Source organism: Micromys minutus (assembly GCF_963924665.1).
Source record: "Micromys minutus genome assembly, chromosome: 3".
NCBI classification, from domain to species: Eukaryota; Metazoa; Chordata; class Mammalia; order Rodentia; family Muridae; genus Micromys; species Micromys minutus.
In genome coordinates this window covers 73,322,056-73,337,796 of record NC_137972.1, presented here as the reverse complement: position 1 = coordinate 73,337,796, position 15,741 = coordinate 73,322,056, and the positions used below count along the sequence as shown (strand labels likewise).

Below are 15,741 nucleotides of genomic sequence, written 5' to 3'. Positions count from 1 at the left end.
TTCTGTATAATCTTTTTGAAGTGTTATCACCGACCGGTGCCACCACTGTGACTGCAATAGTTCTTAGGTCAAAATATCAGTATTAGAGTTTTATATATGTATATATATGTATAGATATAGATATATATGTATATATAGACATAGATATAGATATATGTGTATATATAGATATAGATATAGATGTATATATGTATATATATAGGTACAGATATATATGTATATATAGATATAGATATATGTTATATATGTGTGCATATATGTGTATATATGTATATATATGTATATATAGATTTATATATATATGCATATATAGATATAGATGTAGATGTAGATGTATATATACATATATATGTATATATGTATATATGTATATACAGATATAGATGTATATATAAGTATATATGTGTATATAGATGTATATATACATATATTCATATATAATTGATATATTCATTACATGTAATTTGTATATACAATTATATGTAATTATCCAATATAATGGATATATAACTTGGATCAATATCAGATAGATAGATAAATAAATAGATGGATAGATAGATATCCAAAGAAAATAAAATAAATGAATGTGAGAAAGTCATGTCCTACACACGGAGAGGTACAAACACATACCTATAGTGTTCTAAAATTCTACACTGAGTAATGATTCTCTTACAATTATTTCCTGCTGAAGTGCCCAATAAAATATCATGTATAAGACAGAAGCAACAATGTAGAGATAAAAGAAAGTTGTGGGTTGGTACATAAATTTAGTTGCTAAAAGTGACCAGTATTATACTTCAAAGGGAAAATTGTAAACTGTCTACTTACTTCTAACTATAAAAACATCAAAATAATAAGAATAATATACATGCAACTATCATTGAAAAGAAAAATAGACTTATTTAAGAAAGAAGATTTTTGCATTAGAACAATAAATGCTGAAGGCACAAACACTGAGGTTACATGTGTGACCATCTTTAAAAAAAGCTGCACATCATAATTTTAACCCAAGTTTGCATGGATAAATTATGTAACAATACATTGAGAACTGTCATTAGAATGAGGAACTATCATAGGTTCCCTTGTTTTAAGCATAAAGAGGATGTATGAGTTTTTATTGAATAAAATATTGTCATATCTCACAAGTTTTTAAGAATATACTTGGACAATATCTGTGTATATCCATTTAAAAATTTTATTGGTTATTTTATTTCTTTACGTTTCAAATGTTATTACCCTTCCAGGTTTCCTCTCCTCAAACCCCCACCCCATGTTCCCTGCTTCTATGAGGGTTCACCCCACCACTCTGTCCCCTGCTTCTCCACCATAGCACACTGGGACATCGAGCCTTCACAAGACCAAGGGCCTCCCCTCCCATTGGTGCCAGCTAAGACCATCCTCTATTATATATGCAGCTGGAGCCATGGGTCCCTCCATGTGTATTCTTTGGTTGATTGTGTATTTTATAATGAGTACCCAAAGGGTCCTCATTTGCAAACGACTTTCCATTTTTAAAAGAAAAGTTCTTTGGAGATATGTGGAATATAGCAGAGGAAAGAGGTACCTAAAGTGCCTATTTTTTGAGAAAAGAGTCACAGAAGAATGACAAGAGAAATTCTCAAGACTTGGGGGGGGGTGCATGTATTTTTGTCTTAAAACATCTGGGTATATAAACTATAACATATATCTTAAAGTGCTGAAGAATGCTTATGTGATATCAAAACAACATTAACTCCAAATTTTGATAATAACACAAAAATCAAACAATATATGTCAACAGAATCCATGGGAAGCTGTTTTGTTGTTGTTAGTGAATGCAGTACAACAATATGTATTAAGTAAAAGGGCTTGCCCAAGAAATAAAATCAATCCTTCTTTTGTGTAAATGTATTCCATTAATTTTTAAAACGAGGAGAATAAAATTCTTCTTCAGAAAATGGCAAAACAAATGAAAAACAAATAAACAAAAACCAACCAATCTACTACCATCCATTACTGATTTAATAAATAACACTCATAAAAAACCCTTATTAAAATGCATGAAAATCTTATTTTTTTAAAAAAATATTTCATTAAATTTAAAGTGAATACAAAGTAGTGCTTTTAAAACATTTGATGTCAGCAGTAATAAACTGAATACCTCAATGAGTTTTCTCATATTAAAATTGAATGTATTTCTATATATTCTTAATATGATATGATTTATACATACATTGGAAACTAAAAGTCAACATTATACTTAATGGTAGAAAATTAGAAAACCAGAGCTATTAAAGCTTGTAATTAAACAATAATATCTCCCCCAATATCTTTTTGTACATTGCTTTGTAGGAGCAATAAAATTAAACAAGAAAAGCTAAATTACAAATACAAAGAAACAGAAGATATTTCCTATATATATTTTATATAAATACTTTAGAAACTCCAGAAGAAATAATTTGAAACAACAACAAAAATTCAGCAAATTTGCGAATCATAAAAATTATGATTATTTTGAGTATGTATTTATGTATGTATGTATTTATGTATATATGTATGTATGTACGTATGTATGTATGTATTTATTTATTTATTCTGTGTGTGAGATGGGTGGGTAGATGGGAGAGTACCCTTACAGAGGCAAAGGGAATGGGGGAATGGGGTGAGAACTCTTAGAGCAGGTATTGGGCAGAGGGATAACATTTGGATTATAAATAAATAAAACAGTTAGAAAATGAAATGTTAAAAATAAAAAAATAATATATTCAAATTAAAGTTGTTCATGCAAATTATAAGAAGATTTTTGAAAATATTATGAGTAAAATTATTTAGTATGCATAGTAAACAAAAATAAAAGAATTGAGCAATATTTAATAGTTATATGCTTTAAATTTTAATGAAAACCATCTTCAGGTCTAAAACATTATTATTTTTGCATAAGATGTTTTTATATTTATAATGAAACATTCTGCCTTTAGTTTTTCCCACACACTGGAAGTTAAAACTTACAAACCTTGTAGCTGCTTCACGCATGTGTCAAAGTGGTTCAAGTATTTCAACAGTTGCCTCCCAAAAGAAGTCTTGGGTTCTCATGTTTTGTGTCCTTGGAGGTAGCACCCCTGTTGCTTGCATGCATGTTTGTCTATCCATCTCTCTCTCTCTCTCTCTCTCTCTCTCTCTCTCTCTCTCCCTCTCTCTCTCTTTCTCTCTCTCTCTCTATCTCTATCTCTATCTCTATCTCTATCTCTATCTCTATCTCTATATATCCATCATCTATCCAACCATCCGTCCGTCCGTCTGTCTGTCTGTCTGTCTGTCTGTCTGTCTGTCTATATGTCTATCATCTATTTATCATCTATAGCTTCTCATCTTTCAATTACCTTCAGTCTTAGTTATCCTTTCCCCAAAACTGGTTCTCTTCTCTCCTTTCCCATCCCTCTTTTCCCTTTAACCTCCCTCCCCTTTCTCCTTCACATTACTTGCGCTCTAATATTCACTCTTCCCTAAGACATCCCAAGCCCTTCAACACATGGTCCTTTTGCAATGCCATGTTTTCTACAGTAGGGACTCTGTAGGAGGAACAGAATGGTCCACTGCCAGGGCAGTGATTGCTACTTCATAAAGTTGGTAAACAGTGAGTGGGGCTGTGTAGCCACAGAGGCAGCTTCTACCCGAGAGCCTAGAGATTGGTGATGCAGACAATGGCAGCCAATCCGGAAATGCCACCTGAAGGACTCACTTGCTTGGGACCAAACCAATGGGATGCAGGTAGAGGGTATAAAGGATGCTCCCCGAGAATTAGTAAGTGAGCTTGTTACTGCATTCTCGCCTGCTCCAGGAGTCTGAGCACCTTCTCATCCACTGCTACCAAGGAGGGCACTGGGAAGGACTGGGGCAACAGTACTCTAAGTTAAAAACACCAACCGAGTGAGTGAGAACATGGAACATTTGCCTTTCTGGGTCTGGCTTGGTTATAGTCCCTTTTCCCTTTCCATTCATTTACTTGTACATTTCACCTTTCTTTACAGCCGAATAGAATTCCACTTTGTATAGGTAGCGTGGTTTTTTTTTTTTTTTTTTTCTTTCCATCAGTTAATAGACATCTAGGTTATTTTCATGTCACAGCTATTGTGAATAGAACGCAGCTATAAACACGATTGAGCACGTGTCTCTGTAATTGGAAATGTCGTCATTTGGGTATATGCCAGTGATGATATAGTTTAGTCATATAGTTGATGTGTTTTAAAGGTTTTTTAAAGAACTACCACGCTGTTGTTCATGGTGGTTATACCCATTTGTGCCTTCATCCTTTTTGATCTATTCCTAAAATTAATCTTTTTTTATGCCAATGAATTAGCAATGTAAAATTTGTACCCTCTGTCCTATCCAATAATCATGGGTCTTTATTTGTCTTCCTGATAGGTGTTTTTGGTCACCGTCTGGAATTTTGAACTCTACATGATCCCTCTGGCATTGCTGCTTCTCTTCCTATACAACTTTCTCAGACCCATGAAAGGGAAAGCCAGCAGCACCCAGGACAGCCAGGTAAGCAAAGATCCTCAGAGTTCCTTCAATGTCCTGGTGGGGAAAACAGCAGCAGTTCATTAGTATGCGGAGACCAAACCATGCTCTAGCCTACCCTCTGAACCATGAAGAATTGGCTACAAATCACGTTTGCAGAGCATCTGCTTTATCACACATCCTAGATCTTCCTTTTTATGATGTCTTATAGTCCCGCATTTTGGTTCATGTTCTCAATAAGATAGGAACCTTTTGGATATTGACCCACTCTGGATATTTCCTCCCTAGCAATCTGAGCACGTATCTGGTTTCTGATAGGGTTCCTGGAAATTACCCTAAACACTAGAGGCTGATCTTTGATAGTTTCCTGGGCCCCTCTAGCACACTGTAAAAGCCTCTAGAAAACTGGGTTAGGCTATTCTTCACCTTGAGGCTTCTCCAGGTATTACTAACTTCCAGGGTGCTCAGGAAGTAGGTGAGAATAGCCCACACCCTCTATTCCCACATGCCATGATTATTAGGCATTAAAATTCCTTCATGTGAAAAGGCACATGTCCCTTCTGAAAGAAATCCTGTGGTATCCATTTTTCTAACCCTCCTGACAACCTTTGTCCATCCCACCTCAGGGCATATTATTTTTTTAAGTGAATGGTGTGAGGTGTGACTTGAATTTGTTTAATTGCTTTAGGATCCGACTTTCCCATTTCTGATTAGGAAACAAGTTTTAAGATCAAAGTTCTAAAGTTTCTGTGCCTGCTAAATATCTTCCTAAAACCATGATATACACATGAGTTTTTCCTTAATTCGAATGCAAACTATTGTCATATGTTTTTATATCATCATATTTTAAATTGATGTTAAAAGAATAGGTGTTGAGGGACATTTCTGGTTTCATTTAGGATGGAGAAAAGAAGAAAAATGAGCACATGACAGAGGCAGACCCTTAAAAAAAATCTCAAAGTTCTCTTGTACTTGATTTTGATTACCTATTGGCATACTCATGGACACATAGCAATGAGATAGAAGAACTAACTAAGAAAAAATAGATTTTTAGTTTGTGTGTATTTATAGACTATATTTTATTTTAATATAAATTAGGGAAACATCTTCAGAAGGAACAAATCTGTAATAGTAAATGTCAGCTCACACGGATGCAGTGTTTAGCCATGTTTTATTTTGACACCGTATGCATGAGATTCTTTTTAACCTATGGATTTGTATGTATATGTACGTGAGTACAGATATTCATAAGTGTCTTGTTAGGACTTTTTGATTGAAGAAGCATATTCAATCCCACTGCTTAATTTAGTTAAGGCAGATAAGGCAAGGACTTCTAATTTCATTTTTTCATGGGTATAATAAAGGTTTAGAGCCACAGAGCGATGACCCAATGTCACAGGGACAAACAGCAGAAATTACATCTCAGGATGATGATGTCTAACTTTCGCAAATGTATCGTGTTTAACCCTCAATTCCCCACCAGCCACCAACCTTTCTTCACTGCATTCCTTTGGCATTTATGAGACATGAATGTTGCCAATAGTGGATAAGCTAATCTCTTGTACAGTCAGTGAGCGTCCTACAGAGCTGAAGCTAGTGAGGCTTACTGGAAGTGAGAAAGCTCCAGCCTGAGTAAAGTTACTTCATGACTGCTCAGAGGTTTGGTCAGTTTGTAGTCACTTCTTTTAACAGTTATAGTACAGAGAATTGCTGGAAACTGGTAGAACCTCAGTAAATAGGAAGTCTGATCTCCACATGATGAAGCAGGAAAGTAACTCTTCCAGTTGAAACAATCTCTGGTTCTCTATACTGACTCTTCTTCCCCTGCTGCTGGACCCATCTGATTATAGCAACTGGTGGTTTTGGTGCTGGTGCTGGTGCTGGTGCTGGTGGTGTGGGTGTGTAGTAGTTTTTTGTTGTTGTTGTTGCTATTGTTGTTATTGTTGTTTTGCAAGTGAGTCTCACTTTCTATCCCTGGCTGTCTTGGTGCTGGCTCTGCAGAGTCCATTTGTAAAGTCACCTCAGTCTCTGAAGTACTGGGAGTAAAGGCATGTGGCCTCACATCGGACCAATGCTCACTTTTAGACATTGCAATTACATGCTGGAAACTATTCTTATTACATAGAAATAACATCTAAACTGCTCTAAATGAACGCAGGAGCAACAGGGCTGCATTCCAGCACCGGTTTTAATGTCACTCCTGTTGTGAAGATCAGAGTCTGGGCTCCTTTCCTTCTCTGTTCCTGCAACCCCAAGGGGGAAAATGTAGCATTTTTTTTAAAGCATCAGCACTTTTTACATCAATTGAAAATAGGTTTAAAATATAATTAAAAAAATAAAACAGCAAAAGTAGCAAAAATATATGACTTTAAAAAATTTATTTTAATTTTTTGGGTTTTTTTTTGTTTTCATTTGCTTCTTTGTTTGTTTAATATATAGCAACTGATACCTCCCAGCCACCAGGAGCATCTCACCCAATGGGTAAATCTCTAGTAAGAACCCTTTTCAAAAGACATGTAAATATATGCTCAACTTTCTACATTTTGTGGTTTCTTCCTTGCTATGTACAAAGCCCCAAGTCTAGGGGATTCTTAAGGAGGATTATATTTAGACAAATACATTTTCCATTGTAGACTTCTTCAATCATGGCTGCAAAGGGAAAAGAATGATCCTTATAACTATAAGTATTTTCAGATTTAACAGAAGTATTTTCAGATTTAACAGAAGTATTTTCAGATTTAACAGAAGTATTTTCAGACTTAACATAGCAATTTGACTTATCAGCCAAACAAGAACAAAACTGTTTACAGAAAGGATAAGTTGGCTATGCATTTTGAAGGTAGATGCTGTCAAAGATCACTTGCCCAATAGAATTATTTAATACTTTCAAGTAGGTGATACACATTGTTTATAACATTACCACAATGTCTCCGAACGTTTAAAGTGTGACTTTTTAATGAGAGGATGAGTTTCAGCTCTATAAGAAAACATAAAAATGCATGTTTTATTTTCATTAGGTAATCCCAGTTGATTGTTAAACTTAACTGACAAGTTATGTGATTTCCTTTCAGGATAGCACAGACGTAGAGGAAGAAGAGAAAGAGGAAGAGAAGGTAAGTGGCATATTAATGTCAGATCCTTAATAGGAACTAATGTTGGCCATTCTGTTTTTCCGGGTTGTGTCTGTTTTGATGTTTTAGCCTTATGTAATATTATAGAAATATTATGATTGAAAAGGAATCAGCATCTTTATTATTTAAAATGAAATGGTGGTGGTAATATCTATTTTTTTCTGTGATGTATGTCATAGTAGTATAACTCTTCACCTCCCACTGTGATTATTTCCAGTGATAACATATGTTCATTGTTCTGGTGGGTACTGAGGTACTTAGTCTTTTCTAAGACTGTTCAAAAAGGAGAAGGAAAGAGGATTAAACAGCATAAAAAAATCCCTGAACTTTTCTAAGGGCCAGGACTCAGACCAAGATGCTCTGCTTTCTGTCGCCGAAAAGACAAGTCAAGAGCAAATCAAGGGAAGTGGCTGCTCCTTTAGGTTCCCATCCGCTCTGTGGGGTGGTCACCCACTTCGGAGCCTGTCACTTCCCCAGCTGTTGCTGGCAGCGTTCTCTGCTATACGTCTGCGTACATCTGTCCTTTTCCTTCTCCTGGGACAATCTCTCAAATCTGCTGCTTCTGTTGTCATTACACTTCCAGCCAAACCTTCTGGAACAAAATGAAAAAAAAAAAAAAAGAAAAAGTGAAGTACCAAATGAGAGGCTTTGAGTTTGATGGACTTCCAGTCCTGGAAAATCTGGGTGTGTGGGGGCCATGGTGGTGGAAAGGAGGAGGCTTGTGGGAGAAGACAGGGCAAAAGGAAGACCTGCCGAGCAAGTGTGCAGGAAGAATGCCTTCGGAACACATTAATTCAGAGATTGGTTCTGCGACACCAGAGCCTTGCAGTTAATTGAGGGGACCAGATGGTTTTGCCCATCTGAAGCAAATGAGTGTATTACAGAGCGAATCTTATCTGTTGTCTGAAGGTGATCATTATTAAAGATAAAATAGAATGAAGCATCGTGTCTTAAAAAAAAAAAGTCTCTTTCCAGAGTAAAGTGATAGTTAATATAAGCTTGTTCCTAATAATTATTGATTAACTGAATTGGATGGTTTCTGGATGATCAAACCATTGAATGTTAGGTGCAGACCAGGTTCAGCACGTGGAGGGATCTTTTGCTAGACACTTACAAGTGGTCATTTTTAGTTTGTCTGAGGCCAGTTGCAAGGCCCCTCCTTGGACTTCTGAAAACCAGCTGTAAGTTGGGGTTCCCATAACCTATCTCTGGGGTTTACCAAATTTCTAGAATCTCTCACAAAACTAAAAAGAATACTTGCTCCCCGTCTTGGCTTATGATAAATGACTCAACTTGGGAAAAATCAATAGAAGAGACACAGAAGGACAAGTATGGGACAGGGCGTGGAGTTTCCACCTCATGTCCAAGCTCAGGAAATCCTTACATCTGTATGGACAGAAGCTTTCTAACAGCGCTTGGTACTTCTAGTAATGTGCATATGGATGTTTCTCTATCAATCCAAGATTGATTAGGTAAGTCAGTCACTGCTGGTGACAGAGGATTCTCTCTATGGTTGGAGAGTTGGGAGCTTGAGAGGGGGTACCGCAGATTTCAGTCCTACCATCACATGCCTGGTTCCTGTGGTGTGATGCTCCCCCAATCAAGGTTTTTTTTTTTTTTAGAAGACCTCACCCTCACTTAAACTTGGTGTGAAGGAAAGGGCCTTGTTCTGCATAGCAAACGGTTCCTCTTCCACCTCTCTAGATCTGGACCTGTTTTAGGAACTAAAGACAAAACACATTCTTGCCACTCTTATCACTTAGCAAAGCTCAAGAGCTTTAAAAATTCTGGCCAACAGCCAGGACCCAAGGCAAAATATGTATTTCTTATTATATCACAATATCACACTATGCAAAATTTAAAGTTTTTTTTTAACAGAGCTTAAAAGTGAGGCAGATTTTGTTTTATCTAAATCTGTTAAATGTGCCACCCATAAAATAGGACCACATCTACCCCACCCCCAGGGACAGTAGTGATAGAATATCTTTATCATGTCCCATTTTACAAATCTTCCAATAGGAGGGAATGAGCCAATTCATGGTGGTTCATAAGTTGCAATCCCAGGCTTTGTGAGGCTGAGGCAGAAGGATTGCTGTGAGTTTGAGAACAGGCTGAGGTAAAGAGTGAGACACTTCATCAAGCAATCATACAGAAAACACAAAGCACTGGATGAAAAAGTATTTTGTGAACACTCACTGGACAGATGTAAAAAAAAAAAAAAAAAAAAAAAAAAAAGGCTTCACACCCATGATAGGGCTCCAAGTGGGGATGTTGGGGGAAGATAGATAAAGCAAACTCTCAGTGATCAAACCTGGAACCTAAATGGTTTGTGGCGATTATTGTAGAACATGGGTGAGGAGTTACTCATAGGAACATGGGTTATCCCAAATCAGATGCACTACTGAAAACGTTTCCCACATAATGACAACTTCCCCAAAGCTGCATAGGTGAATACCCTACACCCATCACATGGCTAACCTTCCACAGTCTATGTCCTCTAGTATCTCCAGAGCATATAGAGGCTGTGAGAAACCACAGGAGAATCACACACAGCTGACTAGGAAGGGATGGCTCGAATCCCAAGTGAGGGTCCGGTGACTCCGTAGCATCTCCTTTGCAAGTAGCCATAGCTACACTGATGAAGATAACACTCCCATGTGTTCTCTGGCAGGCTATCAGGCTGCCAAGTCCAATCTAGAGTCTATCCCAGTGCATGATCTCCTCAAGAGTTGTTCTGGAGATGAAACCATCTGTGCTGCATTCCAACTAGTTCTGGGCAAGGAGGAGTGCTGAAAGCATCTAAAAGGGGCATCCACAGAAATGGTCCTGGACTTAGTGTGGAGCTCCAGACAAAAGTATTATCAACCTGTCCTGTGTGGAGAGGATTGGCAATGGGGCTGCCCTCCCCGACTTTAGGGTACATTCAGTTCTGAGTCTTTTCCATGAAGGCATTTCAGTATATTGTTTTCATAGTTTGGTCATGACCATTGTATTTTGTTTCCTTGGTTTTATGTTTTAAAATAGCTTTCTAAAGAAAAATCCAAAAATGAGAAAAAGAAAGCTATCTTTGTTCTTTCTGATAAACACACCTTTCTGTTGCTAGGGAGCCTGGCATACATTTAGTTTCTGCCTATATCATGTCACTCTTGCTTCTTGTCTTAGGGTTTCTATGGCTACCGTAAAGCATCACGAGGAAAAGCAACCTGAGGAGGAAAGGGTTTGGTTTATTTCAGCTTACACTTTCACAGAAGGGCACATCACTCAGAAACATCACAGTGTGAACTCAAGTGTGGCAAGAACATGGAGGTGGGGGCTGATGAAGAGGCCATGGAGGGATGCTGCTTCCTGGTTTGGTCCTTATAGCTTGCTCAGCCTGCTTTGGTATAGCACCCAGGAATACTAGCCCAGGGATAGAATCAGACTTGATGAAATGGGCCCTCCCACCTCCATTATCAATCAAAAAAAAAATGTCCCATAGTCTTATTCACAAGCTAGTGTGTTCAGAACATTTTCTTAACTGAAGTTCCCTTTCTCCTAAATGAGTCTTGCTTGTTTCAAGTTGTCATAAAACTAGCCATAACTCTTCTCGTGGGAATTTGTGAAACTAAGACTAGGTTTGTTAAACTTCAAGTTCAGCACTAAGAAGTCTTGAGAGCACACCCCATGTGTGTTTCAATGCATCATTTTTCTCTCTGTGGACAAGACCCCAGAACCATAATGTACATGTCTGAGACTGGGCCAGGCAATGACAGGGTGACTCCCTACCACAGGGGATTGTTGAATGATCCTCTTCACAGAGTCCTGTGGTTTCTGTTGTGTGTTAGACATGACAGAACATGCTTCTGGGATCTGTAAAACACCCGATCCAAGAAAAGCCATTTACAAACGGTAAATATAGAGCTATTTCCTACAAAAGCAGAAGAGACGGAAGCTACTCCATGCCACCCATCTATCCTGAGCATGACACACCTTCATCTCCAGTTCCCCTGCCCAGCAAACGCCAGCACAGTTGACTGAGGATGAAAGGGTGTTTGGCCCAACTTCTCAGGGGAAGAATGTACTCCCATCTTCTGTCTGTCTCTGACTCATAGACCAGGATATGCATGGTCTGGGATCTCTCATACTTTTATTGTCTGGGATAGAGATGGTTGTGAAATGACACCACTGCCACCTCTGGCTCCTTCCCATTTTTAACAGCACACAGTCGTTATCTATGTTAGAAACCAGATTGGGTGTCACAGTTCTGCCTTCTCTTCTTTTGTGATACACATACATCTTGCAGTTAACTATATTTTTGGCTTTTAACAAACAAAGTATACGGACTAAACTTTGAAGAAAGACAAAATTCTTCTTTCTTATACAGGATGGTCCATGTAAGAAATTGCTAGTTGCAACTGTAGTTTTCTTGAGACCTCGGTACAAACAGATAATGACTGAGTTCAGCCAACAACAATCAGTTAGAATTTTCTATTTTTATTAAATTTCCTATGTGGAATCCTGGATGTGTACCTTATTTGTACGGATGGACTACAATGAAAATTGCATTAATTTTCTACACAGTAAAGGTCAGTAATTGAAGCATGAACCAAGAAACAATTGTGTAAAATGGTGTAACCCAAATTTATGAAAGGTCATATTAGACAATAATATCTTGTTTTCATTGTCGAAAGTATAAATACTTTTCCAGAGAGTTTCGTTCTTGTTCCAACCCAATGGTTTCTTACATAGAATATCCCAGCATTTGCTATTAGCATCAGAAAGAGGGAAGCATAATGGAATGTAATAAAATTTTAAAAAAATTCTCTTCTTACTATCCGAAAAAATGAAGCCTGCTCTGATATTTGCAGTATAGGTCAGTTTTTGTATAACTGGATGTCAGGAGTCTTGAATGGCTTCTTCTTTCGGGGTCATTGAAGATGGCATGGATACCTGTCATTGTTAATGAGAAAAGAAATCCATCCATTTATATCAGTTATGAATAAAAACCAGATAATGGATATCTTTCTTTATACAAGAAATGTCTAAGAATTCATTGAGGAACATTATGTAATAAGAAAAGATGAATGAGTATGACATGTACAGTTACTGATTAGAAAACTCAGCATTCTGACACTTAAGAGATGCTCCAATGGTTGAGAGCACTTACTGCTCTTGTGGGGGATGTGGACTTTGTTTCCTATACCCACATCAGGTGGCAAACATATATAAATCTGATTCCAGGGGGAATCTGTTACCCTCTTATGGTCTGTGTGCACTTGTATGCAGGTGATGAACATATATACACTCAGACACATACATATACATTAGAAAATAACTCCTTTAAAAACTTTGCATGCCGTTATTGTCGGCATTTAAACTTGTTTTTCTTCCTGATCTGCACGCATGTCATGCATCTGGGAGTTTCTTTTAAAATTAACCTACAACATCTTTTTGATGTGAGTGAGGCCCAGGGCTACCAGGGTTAATTCCTAGAGAGGAAAATTGTCTGTTCCCTTAAACTAAAGAATATTATTGACCATGGATTGTCTGTCTGACAGTGTATCAGAAGAGGAGTTTGGCTCATTTTCTTTTGTGTCTTCTTAAGAAAATAAAAATAACAACAGCAGTATGCACCCATACATACACACAGAGATGGATACATACAAATATACATACATGCATACATACATAGAGACACACATAGACACAGACAAAAGCACACATACAGACAGACCCATGCACATACACAGACAGACAGAAACATGCCAACACAGATACCCAGACAGACAGAAACAGAGACAGATGGACAGACAGGTACATTCACTATGTAGATCAGTCAGTGATTTTTGTTAATCATAGTAGACAGTGCCAGTTCATAATGAAAAAGTATGGTATTGTTAAGAAAAGAAAAATTCCAGTGAGCTGCTTTGAGTGGTTTAGGTATGCAACCAAGTGTGCATGTATGTGCACACAATTTCTGAGCAAGCACAAACCTCTCGGCAGTATATATAGTTCAGAGAATCAAAACTTCCAGGGTATTGCGGTAAATAGTCATTCTGATTTAAACTTGTTAATTTGATTGAATGTGTTTTATATTGATGTTGTCATTTTACTGCTAGGTTTGTACCACACTGTACTACTTTAAGATTTTAGTGGGAAAATGGGTTGCAGCCAGTTCTTAATGACCAGTGGGTATATGCTTTGAATCACAAGAAGGTGAATTCCTGAGTCCCCAGACTTTGACATATTATCTCATGTACATTTCCCTTTTGAAATCCCAGTCTCCATTCTTCAAAGGGTTGAGACTTCATTTTCTTCAGAAGAAATCCAAAGATGATCGTAACTTGCTCCTATGACATTATTCAGGTACCCTGCTTGTTATGACACCGAGGAAAGAGCCCCTGGTACTTGAAGATGTTTTAAAACATGCACTGTATGGGTTGTTCTCTGAATGTGCTTTCAAACAACTTGAAGGAAGACACAGCAGGCTGTGAATTCCATGTGTCTCCTGTGCTGTTAGTTATTCACATTACTGTCTGAAAGCACCGAGTCCAGTGCTCTGTTTCTTCACTAGTCAGTGCTACATCAGACTGATTACTTCCCCGTGTCTAAAAGTATCCCATGAAGCTAAGGGAGAATAAGCTGGACACTATCCTTGTTACCCACTGACCATTTTCCTTCTCAGTAAATTTTGTTCTTTGCCAATGTCTCACCAGTGAACTATGCATTATAGCACTCTTTCCTCCCCCTCCTACTTCTCTCCTACTCCTGGCGTTCCTTCCTCTACACCCTAAAAGGCATTTCTGTGTTTATTAGTTGTGGTTTCACTAAATTTTCTTAATAGTTTTGAAGCTACCTATGTTGACTTAAATGTGAAACTAACCATCAGGGCCTGGTTTTTTTTTTTTTTTTTTTTTTCCTTAATTGTAGTAAAGATGACTCTTGTGTTTCCCAATGTAACTGCTTCAGTGTGGCCCACCCCACCCTGATTCCCAATTATCCAGGAAGTTTGCCAGATACAATTTAGATTTGTAAGTTGATAGTTTATTAAAACAAAAATGGTAGGACTTAGAGTTATCACAGTTTTCCTACCAGAAAAGTAATGCATGAAGAAATGACTGTGAAAGTATTGATTTAAAAGAAGATGGTAAGACTCATGGCAACATTAGTGACTTTATAATGTTCAAGCACTGCAGCCTTTTGTATCCTTCAATTCATTCAGAAGTCAAAATACGCTCCTGGCTCTTCTGTCCTTCATGCATTAGTTAGCAAATTTCATTGAAGGGAATTGAACCCTTTGGAGATTTCTCTGCCAGATTCACAGTGGGAATCAAATCCAGGTCCTCCAAACCAAATCTTACTGGTCAACTCTATTACATTGTTTGGAAACAGGCGTGACAGTCTTCATTCGTTTGTCCATTCATCCATTCCATGCTGAAGCAACAGCAGCACTTTTTTTCCTCTGTAGTGGGTTCCCTGTGAATATAAAAGTTGTGGTCACAGAGGTGCTCCCACAAAAACTACAGGACTGGACAAGTCATCTTCCCAAAGAGTTGGGAAGTGGTTGAGGCTGTTGGAGAGAAATGTTGAGGGGATAAGGACTGGTTATAGGAGCTGATGTTTATAGTGTAGGAGCTGAACTTTAGCTTTTGAAATATATACATATACATGAAATATATACATCGGATGTATGTGTGTTATTTACATTTCTTGTGGGTATGTCATGCATGGGAACAGAGGTCAGACTTTTCTACCTACTCCCCATTTACTATTTTGTAAGAAAGTTTCTTACTGAACTTGGAGTTTATCAATTCAGCCAAGTGGGACAGCCAATCTTGCCTTTCTCACTCCCACTAACTCCTTCGCAGATGAGTTCGCAACATTCCTGGCTTTTTATGTTTATTCTGGGACCCAAACCAACATCTGCCTGGTAAGGTGACAGGTTCTTTACTGAATCATAGCCTCAGTCCTACCTTTTATTTCTCTTAATCAGATGACTCTCTTACCCCTTAGTATCTTCTTTTTCCTACCTACGAGGATGGCAAAGGATGCACACAGCAAAGCCCAAACACATCACTCTTTGTGCACCAGCCATCAGCGACTCCAGGTACAAGAGCCACTGGTCCTCTCT

The 15,741-nt window shown here is 37.7% G+C and overlaps 1 protein-coding gene across 1 annotated transcript in view; it reads left to right on the top strand.

Annotated features, from left to right (window-relative positions):
* The window catches only part of MCTP2 (multiple C2 and transmembrane domain containing 2), a gene marked incomplete at both ends in the record, with an annotated part of 166,161 nt that overhangs the window by 119,159 nt on the left and 31,261 nt on the right, over positions 1–15,741 (top strand). The window contains 2 exons of the mRNA XM_080913856.1: positions 4,402–4,524; positions 7,572–7,613. Of these exons, the coding sequence (XP_080769982.1) occupies positions 4,402–4,524; positions 7,572–7,613 (165 nt within the window). The remainder of the gene's footprint in view (positions 1–4,401; positions 4,525–7,571; positions 7,614–15,741) is intronic.